The sequence below is a fragment of the Mustela putorius genome, unplaced genomic scaffold (assembly GCF_011764305.1).
Source record: "Mustela putorius furo isolate JIRA1106 unplaced genomic scaffold, ASM1176430v1.1 tig00000785_pilon_pilon_pilon, whole genome shotgun sequence".
NCBI lineage: Eukaryota > Metazoa > Chordata > Mammalia > Carnivora > Mustelidae > Mustela > Mustela putorius.
Window position 1 is genome coordinate 3,292,067 of NW_025421480.1, and position 16,197 is coordinate 3,308,263.

Genomic DNA, 16,197 nt, shown 5'->3' on the forward strand with positions numbered 1-16,197 from the left:
CCTCTAAGCAAAGAGAGAGCCCACAAGTAACATACACCAGAAAGGAACAGAAACAATATAAAGTAACAGTCTCTTTACAAGAATACAATGGAACTAAATTTGTATCTTTCACTATTTACTCTGAAAGTAAATGGGCTAAATACCCCAATCAAAAGACAGAGGGTATCAGATTGGATAAAAAAAGCAAGACCCATCCATATGTTGTCTGCAAGAGACTCATTTTAGACCCAAAGACACCTCCTGATTTAAAGTGAGGGCGCAGAAAACCATTTATCATGCTAATGGAGTGCTAATGGACCTCAAAAGAAAGCTGGGGTAGCAATTCCTATAACAGAAAAGTTAGATTTTAAGCCAAGTACTATAATAAGAGATGAAGAAGGACACTATACAATTAAAGGACCCATTCAATACAAAGTTCTAACAATTATACATATTTATGCCCCTAACATGGGAGCAGCTAATTATATAAGTCAATTAATAACAAAATTAAAGAAACACATTGATAATACAATTAATAGTAGGGGACTTTAACAACCCCCTCACTGCAATGGAGAGATCATCTAAGCAGAAGGTCAACAGGGTAATAAGGGCTTTGAATGACATACTGGACAAAATGGGTTCACAGATATACTCAGAATCTTATATCCTAAAGCAACAGAATTCATATTCTTCTCCAATGCACATAGAACATTCTCCAGAGTAGATCACATCCTGGGTCACAAATCAGGTCTCAACCAATATCAAAAGATTGGGATCATTCCCCACATACTTTCAGACCACAATAATTTCAAACTGGAACTCAATCACAAGAGGAAACTTGGAAAGAATTCAAATACATGGAGGCTAAAGAGCATCCTACTAAAGAATGAATAGATCACCAGGAAATTAAAGAAGAATTTAAAAAATTCATGGAAACAAATGAAAATGAAAACACAACTGCTCAAAATCTTTGCAGTGTAGCGAAGGTGGTCCTAAGAGGGAAGTATACAGGAATACAAGCCTTTCTCAAGAAACAAGAAAAGGTCGTAAGTACACAACCTAACCCTATACCTAAAGGAGCTGGAGAAAGAACAGCAAAGAAAGAATACACCCAGCAGAAGAAGAGGAATCCTAAAGATTAGAGCAGAAATCAATGACACAGAAACCAGAAGAATAGTAGAAACTCGGAGCTTTTTATTTGAATTATTAATAAGACTGATAAAGCCCTGGCCAGATTTATCAGAAAGAAAAGAGAAAGGACCCAAATAAATAAAATCATGAATGAAAGAAGAGAGATCACAACCAACACTGAAGAAATACAAACAATTAAAAGAACAAACATATTATGAGCAACTATACGCCAGCAAATCAGACAATATGGAAGAAATGGATGCATTCCTAGAGATGTATAAACTACCAAAACAGAACCAGGGATAAACAGAAAACCTGAACAGAGCCATAACCAGCATGGAAATAGAAGCAGCAATAAAAAATCTACAAACAAACAAAAGCCCAGGGCCAGAGAGCTTCCGAGGGGAATTCTACCAAACACTTAAAGAAAAATTACTAACAATTCTTATGAAGCTCTTTCAAATAGACAAATGGAAGGAAAACTTCCAAATTTCTTCTGTGGCCACCATTACTTGATCCCAAAACCAAAGACCCCCACCAAAAGAATTACAGACCAATATCCCTAATGAACATGGATGCCAAAATTATCACCAAAATACTCAGCCAATGGGACCCAATGGTACATTAAAAGGATTATTCACCACGACCAAGTGGGATTTATTCCTGGGCAGCAAAGTTGGTTCAACCTTCACAAATCAATCAATGTGATATAATACATAAATAAAAGAAAGGACAAGAACCATATGATCCTCTCAATAGAAAGGATTTCTTTTCTATTTTCAATAGAAAAAAATGCAGAAAAGGCATTTAAAGTATAGCATCTTTCTTGACTGAAACTCTTCAGTGAAGGGATAGATGGAACATACTTCAATATGATAAAAGCCATCTACAAAAAGCCCACGGCGAAGATCATTCTCAATGGGGGGATATTGAGAGCTTTCCCCCTAAGGTCAGGTACACAGCAGGGATGTCTACTATCACCACTGCTATTCAACACAATACTAGAAGTCCTAGACTCAGCAAACAGACAACAACAACAACAAAAAAAAAAACAAAAGGCATCAGAATTGGCAAATTGGCAAAGAAGTCAAACTTTTGCTCTTTGCAGATGACATGATAGTCTGTGGAAAAGCCAAAAGACTCCACCCCAAGGACTCCTGGATGGCTTGGTCAGTTAAGTGTCTGCCTTAGGCTCAGGTCACGATCCCAGGGTCTTGGGATTGAGTCCTGCAGGCTCCACTGCTCTGGCGGGGGAGACTGCTTCTCCCTCTGCCTATCCCTCCACCTGTTTGTACTCTCTCTCCCTCTCTCCTTGACAAATAAATAAGTCTTTAAAAAAAAAAAAAAAAGACTTCACCCCCAAATTGCTAGAACTCCTACAGGAATTCAGCAAAGTGGCAGGATATAAAATCAATGCGTAGAAATCCTTTGTATTTCTAGACACTGACAATGAGACAGAAGAAACAGAAATTAAGGAATCAATCCCATTTACAATTACACCAAAAAATGTAAGATACCTAGGAATAACCTAACCAAAGAGCTAAGGATCTATACTCTCAAAGGTATAGAACACTTATAAAAGAAATTGAGGAAGACACAAAGAAATGGAAAAACATTCCATGCTCAAGGATTAGAAGAACAAATATTGTTAAAAATGGCTATGCTACCTAGAGCAATCTATGCATTCAATACAATCTCTATCAAAATACCATCAACATATTTCACAGAGCTGGAATGAACAATCCTAAAATTTGTATGGAACCAGAAATGACCCTCAATAGCCAAAGGAATGTTGGAAAAGAAAAACTGAAACTGGTGGTGTCACAATTATGAACTTAAAATTGTAAGAAGACATAAATAAATGCTCATTTACTGGAAGACTCAACATTATAAAGATATCAATCAATTCTTTATAAACTGATCTTTGGATTCAAAGCAATTTCATATCAAAATCTCAACAAGTTATTTTCTCTTTTTCCTTCCTTTCTTTTCAGGGTTGGGGTGTGTGTGTAATTGACAACTTGATTCTAAAATTATTTAAAGTTTTTTTTTTCCCTCTTACCCAACATGGGGCTTGACCTCATGATCCCAAGATGAACAATCACATGCTCTTCCAACCGAGCCAGCTGGAGGCACTAGAATTCTAAAATTGATCCAGAAGGGCAAAGGGTGAAAATGCTTTTTTTTAAAAAAAAGCAAGCTGGGATGCCTGGGTGGTTCAGTCGGTTAAGCCACCGCCTTTTTCTCAGGTCATGATCCCAGGGTCCTGGGATCGAGTCCTGCATCAGGCCCCCTGCAGGGAGCCTACTTCTCTCTCTGCCTCTGCCTGCTTGTCCATGTGCATGCTCGCCCTCTCTCTCTCTGACAAACAATAAATAAAATCTTTTAAAAAATTAAAAAAGCAAGTTGAGGGACCCATACTATTAAGATATTATGAGCTATAATAGACCAACAATAATCAGAACAGTGTAGTATTTGTACAGTGACAAACAGATCAGATTAGAGTCTGGAAGCCACATGTACCTCAGTATTTTGAGGAAAGATTCTATGGGAAGGGATACACTGATGATTTAGAACCAAATGGGGTGAAAAGACAGGACAGGAACTTGAAAGAAATGAGAAGACACATAATTAAGAGTGAAAAATGGAGGATCATAATAATGAAAAAGGATATTTCTTAAAGGCAAACGAAAAGGAGAAGATGGGTGAAAGAAAAGAGGGAGGCGGCCGGCTCAAATCAGTACAATTTTCTCGGTAATCAAAAGGTAGCCATTTTCAGAAAACAAAAACAGCAAGACAGAAAGAAAGTTGAAAAGTTCTGGACAAGGGGGAACAGTCTGCTCATTTTCGCTATTCCTACTGTTTTTCTCTGTAACTGAGAATGGAAATCTATACTTCCGAACGCTCACGTTACAATGTATAAATGGGGCAGGAAACATAACATACTAGGGAGGGAAGGACAGAGACAGGAGGAGAAGAATGGCGGAAGGAAGGACAGACAGAAACCCAAGGTCATATCGTCACGGGAGGGTCTGCAGATGGCCTCCGCCGTCTTCTCTATGTCTCAAAGTCCCAGGTAGTGTTCAACATGCAGCCGGAGTCTACCCCCTTTAAGGGCCAATTTAACTAGAAAAATCTTTCCCAAATCTTTTTTTGGAGGGGGGCTGGGGGGGAGAGGGAGCAGGAGAGAGAGAATCCTAAGAGGGTCCAAGCCCAGCTCGGAGCCCAACACAGGGCTCAATCTCACGACCCTGAGATCATGACCTGAGCTGAAATCAAGAATGGAAGTTCAACCAACCAAGCCACCAGGCGTGCCAATCTTGCCCAAATCTTAACGCCTCTACAGCCTAGTTTTTCTTAAGTAAGGACACTTAATCCTTACTGAAGAGATAACATTAGTGTTTTTCAACAGATCAACATGTTAAGGCCAGAATTTAAAACTTACAGTAATGTATTTTCGTAGTCTCTTCAGGATACAGCTACGTTGAAAGAAAGCCATACTTTAAAAAGGAAAAAAAAAATCTCTTTTTTCTAATGTCAGTAGCCTCAGATTCTTTTGCTAAATGCATGGAAATGGATTTGTTACAGTGGTGCTCAGACCAACATTCAGAATCACTCACATCACCAAAGAGAATTAAATCAGAGTAAAGACATTGGTTATAGAGATGTGAGATTTCTGGAATCCCTGAAAATACTTATAAATATTCCTGGATTTCAAAGGAGGATCAAAAATTATTAACTCTGAGTGGAGACCTAAACATTGAATATATAAAAGGGCAAGGTACCTTTTTTTCTTCTCGGATCTGATAAGACCCTACTTGGAAGGAGAGTGTCACAGGCAGCTGCTTACCCCCACCCAATTAAGGATGTTGGGGACAAGGGAGAAGCCACGTTAAATATACTGCGCCTGTGCTGAGGCTTCTTTGCTTCCAGTAACAGTTGGTATCTCTGGCTAATTAAACTGGGAACTTACTCTCATCTGCAGCGCACGTGGTCTCCCCTTACAAATCTGATCCGCCCAGAACTCTACGCTCCCTCTACTGTTTTTGATCTATTCCGATAGTGACTACTTTGGAATACTGATACAGAGATTATCTGGCTATTTTCTAAATGATTAACTTCTTAACCAATAGCTTTGTCCATCTTTACAACTGAAAAGAAATCTCTCCTTTCAAATGAACAGTTTTACCTTTATAGGGACTACCTTCTGAGAAACCTACTGTTATGGCTGTATATGTGAAACTTAGGACTGAATCACCTCCCACGTGCACAGAGACTGTTCTTTCCACTCAGGCACATTTTCTGCTTTTATATAATTATTTAGATATAAACAACAACAAAAGAGAACCAAGAATATATTGTGCAGAGGAGAGAGCCTCCTGTAAGAATAAATGCTATATTCAACAGTTACTGTGCGTTGGTGTGCCAAGTGCTGAGGTTATGTAAAGAAGAAAACGACACAGTCCTGTTCTTAAGTAGCTCTCAGACCCATTAACTCACGCATTAAAGAAAAACTCACCAAATATCTATGTGGCAGACGCTGTTCTAGATGCAAGAGACAGAACAAGAGAGAAGAGAGACAGAAACCATGTCCTCATAGATCCTACATTTTAGTGTGGGGAAAGAGACAATACAAATGAAAAAATACTGAACATTAGATAAAAATAAGTGCTAATAAAAAAATAAAAGAAAAAGGAATAGGGAGTGTGGTGGAGGTGCAGAGTAACAACTGTGCTTCTAGTTCCGTAAAAGGTACACACAGCACGGCAGGGGCAACAGCAGCAGATACTCACACACTGGGACCGGGACCCAGCAAGGGGCCCGTAAGGGAGAAGGGAAAAGGTGATTGCAGGGAAATCTTCTTGGAGGCAACATTCTGATTGAATCTTAAGAGGATGAGATGGAATTAACAAAAACTGGCTATTTGAAGAAGGAAAATGCCAATTTCTCTATCAAAAGTAGTGGTCATTGTAGTACAAGTTTAACATCCAGGAATCCAAATGAACAATTTTAGACATTCTATTAGGTCCTCGGTTTACAAAGGTAAACAAGTCATACTCCCACACCAAAAGTTGCTCACAGCTAGCTATGTGTGACAGACAAGAACACAAAAAACTATAATGTAAAAGACAAGCACTTTAAAGAAGTTACCTACAAAAAGATGGCAGAAAGTAGTATACAAACAGAATCCAGTACATTCACCGTCCTCAAACAAAACAAGGCAGAATATGGTATTTGCTCAAAGAAAGGTACAAAGTGCTTTGCGAGTTCTAGCATGGTTAAGAAAGGGAGATTAGGATATAAAGGTGGTTTAGGGTTACATAGTGAAGCCTGACCCGCCATGGTATGAAAAGTGAAAATTATTGGTTCAGATGTAAACACAAATTGATTACTAGCCACTGCTCATCTCATTCTCCAAGACAGTCTGACCATAATGCAGAGGGAGATACACAAAGACACTACTAGAAAAAAGAGCGCAGAGCTGCTACTTTAAAAGTACATTAAAAATAAATAAATAAAAGTAGCTTATTCAACCCATTAGGAAACCTATTAACAGGAAAAAAAGGGAAATAAGAAGTGTTGGCAGAAACTGGAAATCCTCGTACATTGGCTGTGGAAATGCAATATGCTTCAGCTACTGTGGAAAAGAGTCTGATGGTTTTTTAAAAGTTAAACATAGACTCAGCATATGACCCATCCATTCCACTGCTAGGAATACATCCCAAAGTGAAAACGGGTACTCAAAGAAATCCTTGGACGTGAATGAGCACAGCAGCACTATCACAATTGCCAGAGAGCAGATACAATCCGAGTGTCCATCAACAGATGACTGGATAAACAAATTGTACATACAATGTATGCACACACAGTGGAGTATCACTCAGCCGTTAAAAGGAATGAAGATTAGACATTAGACATACCACAATATGGATGAACCTAGAAAACGTTCTGCTGGGTGAAGGAAGCTGGACACAAAAAAGATCACATAGCCTATGATTCAATTTATATGAAACACCCGAACGGGTACATCTCCAGGCACAGGAGCTGAGGAGCAGAGGAAATGGAGGGCAACTGCTTGACGAGTAAAGGTTTCCTTTGTGGTGATGGGAACACTGCAGAACCAGACAGGTGGGGGCTACACAAACTGTGACTATACTAAATGGCACTGAATTGTTCACCTTAAATGGCTCATTTTATGCTATACACATTTCACCTCAATAAAACAAAAACAAAAAGAAATCTGCAGCGCAGGACAAATCTGACTGCCCTATGGGCTTTGCCTGCCTCACGGCCCGACTGGCTACTTACACTATGCCTTAGACCAAGTAATGCCAGGCCACCCCTGTGGAATCTGCCTGTCAGTAAATTTAAGGCAGTCAAAGTGAAATTTGCCAAGAGCTTAAACTTCAGATGCCCTACAAGGAATAACAAGGTCTGCGCCTGTTACTGCACTGCCGTAACAAGCAAGCACAAATTCTAAACCAAGTTTACAGAAAGTCAAGTAACTATGGGACATAACTAACATAATAACAGCTAAAAGATCTTCAAGGAAAACTTAGCTTATGTTCATGTGTCTGTGTGTGTGGGTGTGTGTAGGTGGTTTCTTCCTTATGAGTCATCATAAAATGGGAAGAATTTGGGATAACGGAAATCCAGAAAGAAAACCACTTAAAGCTTAGAAAAGTTCTATGTCACCACAAAAGCAAGAAGCATAATCAGAAATTATGCTACAGATCATCTACAGGATGGGTGGCTATTAGGTATCGACTAAAAATGTCCCCTGCTATCATACTGTCTAGTCTTCACTTCCTAAATGATGGTATATTTTTAAAAAATTGCTTATATATATATATTACCTTGGAGATGACTGCATATTAGTGATGTAGGACAAGAGTTCCATGAATGGTTAGTCTGTCCAACTGTGGTATTGTTTTGTTTTGTTTTGTTTTTAAAGATTTTCTTTATTTATTTGACAGACAGAGATCACAAGAAGGCAGAGAGGCAGGCAGAGAGAGAGGAGGAAGCAGGGTCCCTGCTGAGCAGAGAGCCCGATGGAGGGCTCCATCCCAGGACCCCGGGATCATGACCTGAGCCAAAGGTAGAGGCTTACCCCACTGAGCCACCCAGGCGCCCCGTCTGTCAAATTGTTAAACGTCTATCTGGATGAAAGGTATTACTGAAACACACCTTTCTGCCCAACTGAAGAGAAATGAATGGCTTATGACCTACCAGTTATTCAGACCACGTCTTTTTCAAGTAACTTAAGCATGTCACCTACAGGGAATGCTTCAAGGACCAAGAAAACCAGAAATAAAGTCCTTGCTCTAAAGTTGTAATACCATGCCGACAGTTTGTTGACAGAAAAATTTACCAAACATTTACTCTGCTCCGTCTTTCTCCTGCCTCCTAACCTAGTCGAGTATTCCTCACTCAACTTCAACCTTTGAGATGGGAGTTTGCTAAAAAGTGGTAGTTTCCTGCCTTCTTTTCAAACACAAGGTGCCCGAGAAGCTGCAGTGAAACTCCGGAGCCTCTGGTTTTATCTGATGGCAAGTTCCCAGCTTGAATTATGACCCTTTGCTATCAATCCTTCTTATATTGTTTATTTATCTGGATGAACTATCTACTCCCAGACTTCACTGCAATTTGTTCCCTGGTTTCATTTTCCCAGTATCACAAGGACAGCCCTAATTGCCTCCTTCCTAGTCCTATCTAGAGGGCTTTCTTCCCTTCCCTTCTACCTACAAACTTATCTACAGCCGTTACTGTATGTATCTCTAACTCCTCCACTCTCCCATTTCCTTACCTTAAATGGGGGGGGGGCCTTATTCTGTTCCAAGCTACGCCCTGGACCAGCGCCCAGAACCCGCACGCTTCCCTCCTCCTTGGGAGCTCGGTTCCCGACGCATCCATCCCTTCATACCCCCGCCGCCTGGCTCCTCTCCTTCGCACACGCACACTGGACTCCCTCTCCTGCTCTTTCCTTCCCGAATCGCCGCCGTCATCGTCACATTCGAGATGAACACTGTCCCCTGCTGAGCCCCTCCCGAGTCGCACGTCTACTGGCTTTCAACGCGTACATGGCCCTTAAACAAGGATTTGCTACTATTTCTCTCCCACTTCACAGCTAAGAAAAGTGTGGCACAGGAGGAATATGCCCGAAGTAACGACTGTAAGGGAAGGCACCAGGGGCCTGAACCGGGGGGTCTGGCTCCAGGGCCCGGGCTGCAGGCCACCGCGGTGCACGGCCGCGCGGCCACAAGGGCTGCGGACGTTCGTCAGCCCCGGCCCCTTCCCCAGTCGCTCAAGCCTCTGTCCGCAGAAATTCCCTCTACCTCGAACCTAAAGCCATTTAAAAGCCCCCTGGTAACCCCGAACTGTCACGATCGAGGTCGCAGCTAAGCTTCCAGGGTCCTGACCTCGCCGCGGGCCCCGGCTGCCCGGCCCGCTAGCCCCGTGGACGCTGCCAGCTTCGCGGCTCATCCCCGTGGTGGCTCCGGAGTCAACGAGGCACCGGCCAGGGGCAGCTTCCGTAGTGCCGGAAGGTCGGTGTATGCGCGGCCCAGCACGGCGGCTCCCGCACGCGTGGCCACGGAGCGCGGGCGGCGGGGGCGGCGGGACCGCGGGACCGAACCTCCTTCCGACGCGGACGCCGCGGACGCCGTGGCCCAGGTCCCGGGCGGGGCGGGCTCCGTGGCGGCCCCGCTTCCTGCGCCGGCCCCTCGGAGCCGTGGGGAGGTCCGTCCGCGGCTCCAGTCCTGGCTCATTCCACTCCCGTCCCAGGGCCACCTCCCGGCTCGGACGTCGCCTCCCGCACGGCAGCCGGTTCGTCCTCCGGGTTCCGTCCTCCGGGTTCCGTCCTCCGAACGCTGCGTCGCACCCGCAGGGACCACGTGCGGCCTCGGCGCCGCAGCTTCAGAACCTACTGGATCCGGCAGGGGCGAGCCCCCTGCAGCGCGGGCCGTCCCAGCTCCAGCCTGGCGCCCCGGCCACCGCCGGCCGAAACGCAGGCCCGTCTGCTGGATCGCGCTCGCCCCGTGTCTGTCTGCTCCCCCCGCAACCTCCGCTCTCCTTCCCACGAATGCGCTTTCAATCTGACCCCGGTGTCCGCTGCCACTGCTCCAAGCCAGAGCACCACGTCCTGGGTCTCACTGAAAGAGCAATGAGTCTACTTCTTTTGCTCCAAGTGAAATGTAACGTATAACACATCTAGAAAATTCTTTACACACACACACACACACACACACACACACACACACACAATTAACATGGCCGGAAACAAAACTTCCCTCTAAGGGAAAAAGGAGAAAATTACAGAAAGGTCACAATCTGTACTTAAAATGGCCTTTTAGCAATAAATCCTCTTTTATTAATGTCCCAAATTCTTATTGGTAATGAGTAAAATGAAACAGATACTACTTTTAAAATTCTGTATTTGCTATTGGATTACTCCTGGCAAAAGGATCACTCACTCCTTCATTCATTAAAAACTTAATTCCAATGCCACTTAGTACTCTCACAGGTTCAGTAACAATAGCTCCCTGCCTCGCACACCTAAAATCATCATCACCACCACCACCATCATCCTCCCCACATGCACCAGTGGGGAGGGCCAGGACAAGCTTCTCTGATACGCAGTGGTCAGAAGCTCTTAGAAGCGGTATCTTGTAACTGATATCTACCAAACTGAACACCAGAGGGAGATCCCCCTTTCATACAGGCAAGTGGTTTTTGCTTCTAGACTACACAGAATGCCCACCACTGTGCTCCCGAGGCTCTCCAGAAGTGCTCCGGCCAGTCTCACGCACCCAGGGAACTACTCACTATTTAAAACTCCAGTAACTCCAAGAAAAATCAGTATTGGTATTTCCACCCTCAGGCTTATGTAAGAGCACTCTGGCCAGTAGAGAACGTAGTCTACACAGTGAAACACGTAATGAGTTTAAAATGATAATGATAAAAAAAATAATTATCAAATAAAATAAAATGATAATGATAACAGCAGTAAGAATATCAGAAATGGCCCTTGGATAAACGAAAGTTCAAAGGGAAAACAGCTCTTCTGAGTCTGAAATTTGCAACTGCTCTACTGTTTTGATGAGAACTTTATGTGAGGCCTGTTCCTCAGTGAATATCTGATTCTTTTCTGAAAACGCTGTATTTTATCTGGAAATGTTTTCCAAAACTAGTGTTGGCTGGTTCAAGACTTCAAGATTCTTCAATTACTATGACGACTAGCAGGTGTATTCACTGGTGCCCTGGCCCTTCAGGATCCTTTCTCTTTATCTTGGAGATAATGAGGTCTGCTCAAGCTCTCTTACTAATATAATTTGTAAAATCAGCCACAGCACTAATACATTTCACAGAACAAATATCCCTGGTTTCTAGAAACTTCTGATAAAATATTTTTGGAATGCAATCACAGACATATATTGGGTCGCATTAATACATTTATTTGGTCTTTTCAGCTGTGAAAAGATCTTGACATCCTCCCAGGGGAAAAAAAAATCATCTGAATGAAGCATCAAGTGAGTCAGAACAGAATGGGGAGGAGCTTTAGCACTATTGTAATTCAGGTAAAAAGAAAAAAGACTTAGAGTTAATTGACCCCAAACTCAATGAATCAGCAAGTTAGTCAGATGCTTTGAAACAGGTTTCATTATTTCAAAACAATTAAATATTACCAGAAAAAAATAACACTTTATATTTAAAAAATTTAAATCTAACATCTTTTTTACCTTAATTATAAAAAATAATTACAATAAGCCAATGGTAAGTTTTCAAAAATAACAATCAGCTGATGGTGACGGTCATGGTTGTACTGAAGTCTGAAGAGCCGGGTCATCTGACCTGTGAGGACGACAGAACGACAAAGGATCTAGAAATCACAGGCTCTAGGGAAGACTCGGAAGGGATCAGAGAACTTTAGGTTGGGTCTCCTCCCATCTTGGCTTAACTGCTTCTTCAGGCCGAGCAAACACACCGCCCCCACCGACACACGGAAATCGGCCCAGCCCTCTAGGTCCAGCGGTAGCTCCACCTTCCACAAAGCCTTCCCTCACCCTCCCAGCCAGAAACAACCTGCCCCATGCCGAAATCTCACAGACCTCTGCATACTTCTTATGAATCTGCTACTACATTTTCAAGATATTTTCTCTGTAAGATAAGTTTACTGAGAACAAAATCAATATTTGATTGAACTTTAGTGATCATACTTAGTACAGTATCTTGCACATGGAAAACAAGACATAAGGAACAACATAGCTCAAAGGACAAGAGAACAGCTCTGCTCACTTTTACAGGTATGTGGGACCTTTGAAAAGTGACCAAACATCTCTGAGCCTCAATTCCCTGATCCATAAAAAGAGAAAAACAGTGTAACAGTGTAACCTCATATGGTTGTTACAAGGATTAACTGAGACAATCCACACAAAGTGGTTAACACACCTGGTAAATACTTAATGACAGCCACTATTACTATAGTATAAATTATTACTCTATAATAAATTATAACATAACAAATTAGCATTTGAAAATAAATATCAAGTACATGTTGAAGACTTAAAATATGGCAATGACTTCCAAAAGAGCTTTCATTTTTTTAAAAGTTAGGGAAAATCATTTCAATCTGTATTACTCCTAGGGACAGAATTCAAAAAGAATATAGATAACAGAACCGTACAACAACAGAAGAAGATGTATCAGAAATTATGATTCCCTGTCAGTGAATGAGCCCAAGCACAGGGGAGGTGACCATCTGTCAGAAGCAGAAGTCTGCCCTTTGATTAAGAGTCAGCAAGACTTTAAGGTCAAAAAAACCTGCTTTGGTTATTCTTACTGATGTTTACAAAACTTTACACAACTTTTTTTTTTACTCTTCCAAATATTATCTCTAATACAGTGGATCAGATTTAATTCAGGATAAAGAAGTGTAGCAGCCAGAACAATGGCCAAAGATGTCTACGTCCCAACCCCCAGAAGCTGTGAATAGTTCCTTTATTCAGCAAAAGGAGTCTGCAGATCTGATTACCTTAAGAGTCTTGAGATAGGGAGACTGTATGCCTGGGTAGCTGGGTGGACCCAGGGTAATCACAATGGAGCCTATAAGAGGAAGAGGGAGGCAAGAAGAGTCAAAGAAGATGGCATGATGGAAGCAGGAGTCACACGGAATGACCGCCCTGAAGACACCTCACTTCTGGCTTTGAAGGTAGAGGAAGAGGCCATAAACCAAAGACTGTAGGTGGCCTATGGAAGCTAGAAAAGGGAAAGAAATGGATTCTCCATCGAGGCTCCTGAAGGAATGCAAGCCTTACAACACTCTCATTTTAGAAGTTTCAACCTCCAAACCATAAAGATAATAAATTTGTGTTGATTTACCCAGCAATTTCACTACTAGTTATTTAGCCAAAAGAACTGAAAACAGTCACTCTAAGACTTGTGCACCAGTGTTCACAGTAGTTGTAGCTAAAAGGTGAAAACAACCCAGCTGTCCGTCAATGGATGAAAGGATAAACAAAATGCGGTGTATATATAATATATACACACAATGTAATATTATCCAGTTATACATGCTGTAACGTGGATGAACCCTGAAAATATGCTAAATGAAATAAGTCAGACACAAAAGAAAAAATATTGTGTGATTCCCCTTATATACAATATCTAGAAGAGGCCAGTTCCTAGAGACAGAACATAGAGCAGATGTTATCAAGGGCTGGGAGGAAGAAGAAATGGAGTTATTGCTTCCCCTACAGGCAACATCCTTGGCAGCATCCTTGTCCAAAAAACTGTAAGAACTATCATTATTATTCTCCTATCTAGATGGTCTGCATCAGGCTCTGCGCTCAGTGAGAAGTCGGCTTCAGGTTTCTCCATCTCCCTCCGCCCCCCGCTCCTCACTCTTCCTTTAAAATAAACCAATCAATTGGTTCTTAAAGGATATAGCTAGAGTCATCATACTGCCTGTAATAAACTATATTACGAAGATATAATAATTTAAACAATATGGTATTGGTATAAAAACAGACACACAGATCAATGGAATAGTACAGAGTCCAGAAATAAACCCATGCACATATAGTCAATTTATGACAAAATATAGAAAGAACTCACACAACTCAAAAACGAAAAAACCAATCTGGTAAAAAAAATGGGCAATTTTCCCAAAGAAGACGTACAGATGGCCAACAGGCACATGAAAAGATACTGAACATCATTAATCATCGGGGAAATGCGAATGAAAACCACAATGAGATGTCACCTCACATCCGTCAGAATGGAGACTATCAAAAAGACAAGAAGTAACAAGTACTGGTGAAAATGGGCAGAAAAGGGAACCTTAGTAACTGTCAGTGGAATGTAAAGTGGTTCAGCCACAATGGAAAACAGTATGGAGGAGCCTGAAAAAACTAAAAATAGAAATACCAGTAATTCTGCTTCTGCATATTGATCCAAAAAACAAAACAAAACAAAAACACAAATTAGGAAAGATACACACATGTCCGTGTTCACTGTAGCATTATTCACAATAGCTAAGATATGGAAACAACCCTAGTGTCCATCCGTGAGTGCCTGGATAAAGAAGATGCTGTCTATGCACACAACGGAATACCACTCGGCCATAACCAAGAGGGGAGTCTTGCCATTCAGGATGACATGGATGGACCCTGGAGGTATTACGCTGGGTGAAGGAACTCAGAGAATGACAAATACCACAGATCTCAGGACACGTGGCATCTAAAAAGTAACACAAACAAAACAAAATTCATAAATGCAGAGAACAGACTGGTGGTTGCCAGAAGGGAAGGGTGACTGGGAGTTGGGTAAAAGGGAAAAGAAGTCATGAGGTACAAATTTCTGGTCACAGAATAGTAAGTCAGGGATGTAATCAGAGCACGATGACTGTATTCAATAATACTGTATTGCATATTACGTAACTTCACACAGGAAGAAACAGACTTACTGGTCATTTTACAATGTATACAAATATTCAGCCATTATGTTGTCTACCTGAAACTAATATAATGTTGAATGTCAATTATATGTCAAGGAAAAAAATACTCAAAGTTCCTCAAAGAAATACCACTCTGATATTTTTCTGTACCTCCTCTTGCATTACAATAATCTACCCAGAATCTCTTCTCTGTGTATCTGTTTTCTTAACGGACGGCTAACTCTTGAAAGGGAATCTCATCTATTAGCACCAGCACCTTATAATAAACACCACACACAATATTCTACATATAACAGGCACTTAATGAGTCAACACATTGATAAACCTAAACTACAGATTTTCTGGGAACACATCAGGGCTGTTTGACCAAAGCGCACCATCAGATTTACCTGCTCAACTTACACGATCGCTCTGGCAGGAGAAAGGCAAAGAAGACACCCCTCAAACGCGATCTTAAATAATTCTACAGTATTACTCCCTCTAAAATGTCACAAACCAAAGTTATTTTTTCTAGAAATATTTAAAGTTTTAGTAATCTACATGAAAGTATTCCAAATCCAAGAAAAGGTAAGACTTCCGTTTTCTTACAACACTAAGCGTTCTTTCTACTGAGAACTTTACTTGTCATTCAAGTAGCAGAAACGAAGACTTCATACATCCTTTACAATTAAACAATCTGTAGGTCTGCTTTATTTTTAAATAAAAATCAATTTGTAGGCATGTAATTGTCTGAGAAATCTATCTATATCTGATACACTGAGCATTATAACTTAATAGGCAAACTGGAACTCCAAGTTATTTTTATATTCCTAAACTAACAAACTGACATCAGTGGGAGATGCTAAGAACAAAGTGAGAGGCTCTTAACATTTCAGAAATTGACATTCAAGGTTCTAGTTACCTTCAAGCGCATGTAAAGGTCTGTAACATGGAAGTGATTTGTAATTTTACAAAAGCAACAAATGCTGAGTTTTAGAGACATTAAAAAGTAAAAATCTATATTGATACTGCCCAGTTCTGAGTCTATCACACACTGCATATTAAAACAAGTCAAGATATTCCCAAGACTGCTTTAGCAAGTACTCCATCTAGAACTTCTCTTATACATGGTTCTGAAAATGGTTTTACCTGAA

The 16,197-nt window shown here is 41.4% G+C and overlaps 1 protein-coding gene across 10 annotated transcripts in view; it reads right to left on the reverse strand.

Annotated features, from left to right (window-relative positions):
- The window catches only part of POU2F1 (POU class 2 homeobox 1), a 181,903-nt gene that overhangs the window by 60,586 nt on the left and 105,120 nt on the right, over positions 1–16,197 (reverse strand). Inside the window, exon 1 of one of the 10 annotated variants that reach the window (XM_045084627.1) lies at positions 9,531–10,284. The exons of the other annotated variants lie outside the window; for them this stretch is intronic. Coding sequence (XP_044940562.1) covers positions 9,531–9,594 — 64 coding nt within the window. The 5' untranslated portion in view covers positions 9,595–10,284. Of the gene's footprint in view, positions 1–9,530; positions 10,285–16,197 lie in introns of those variants that run through there. 10 annotated transcript variants of the gene reach the window in all.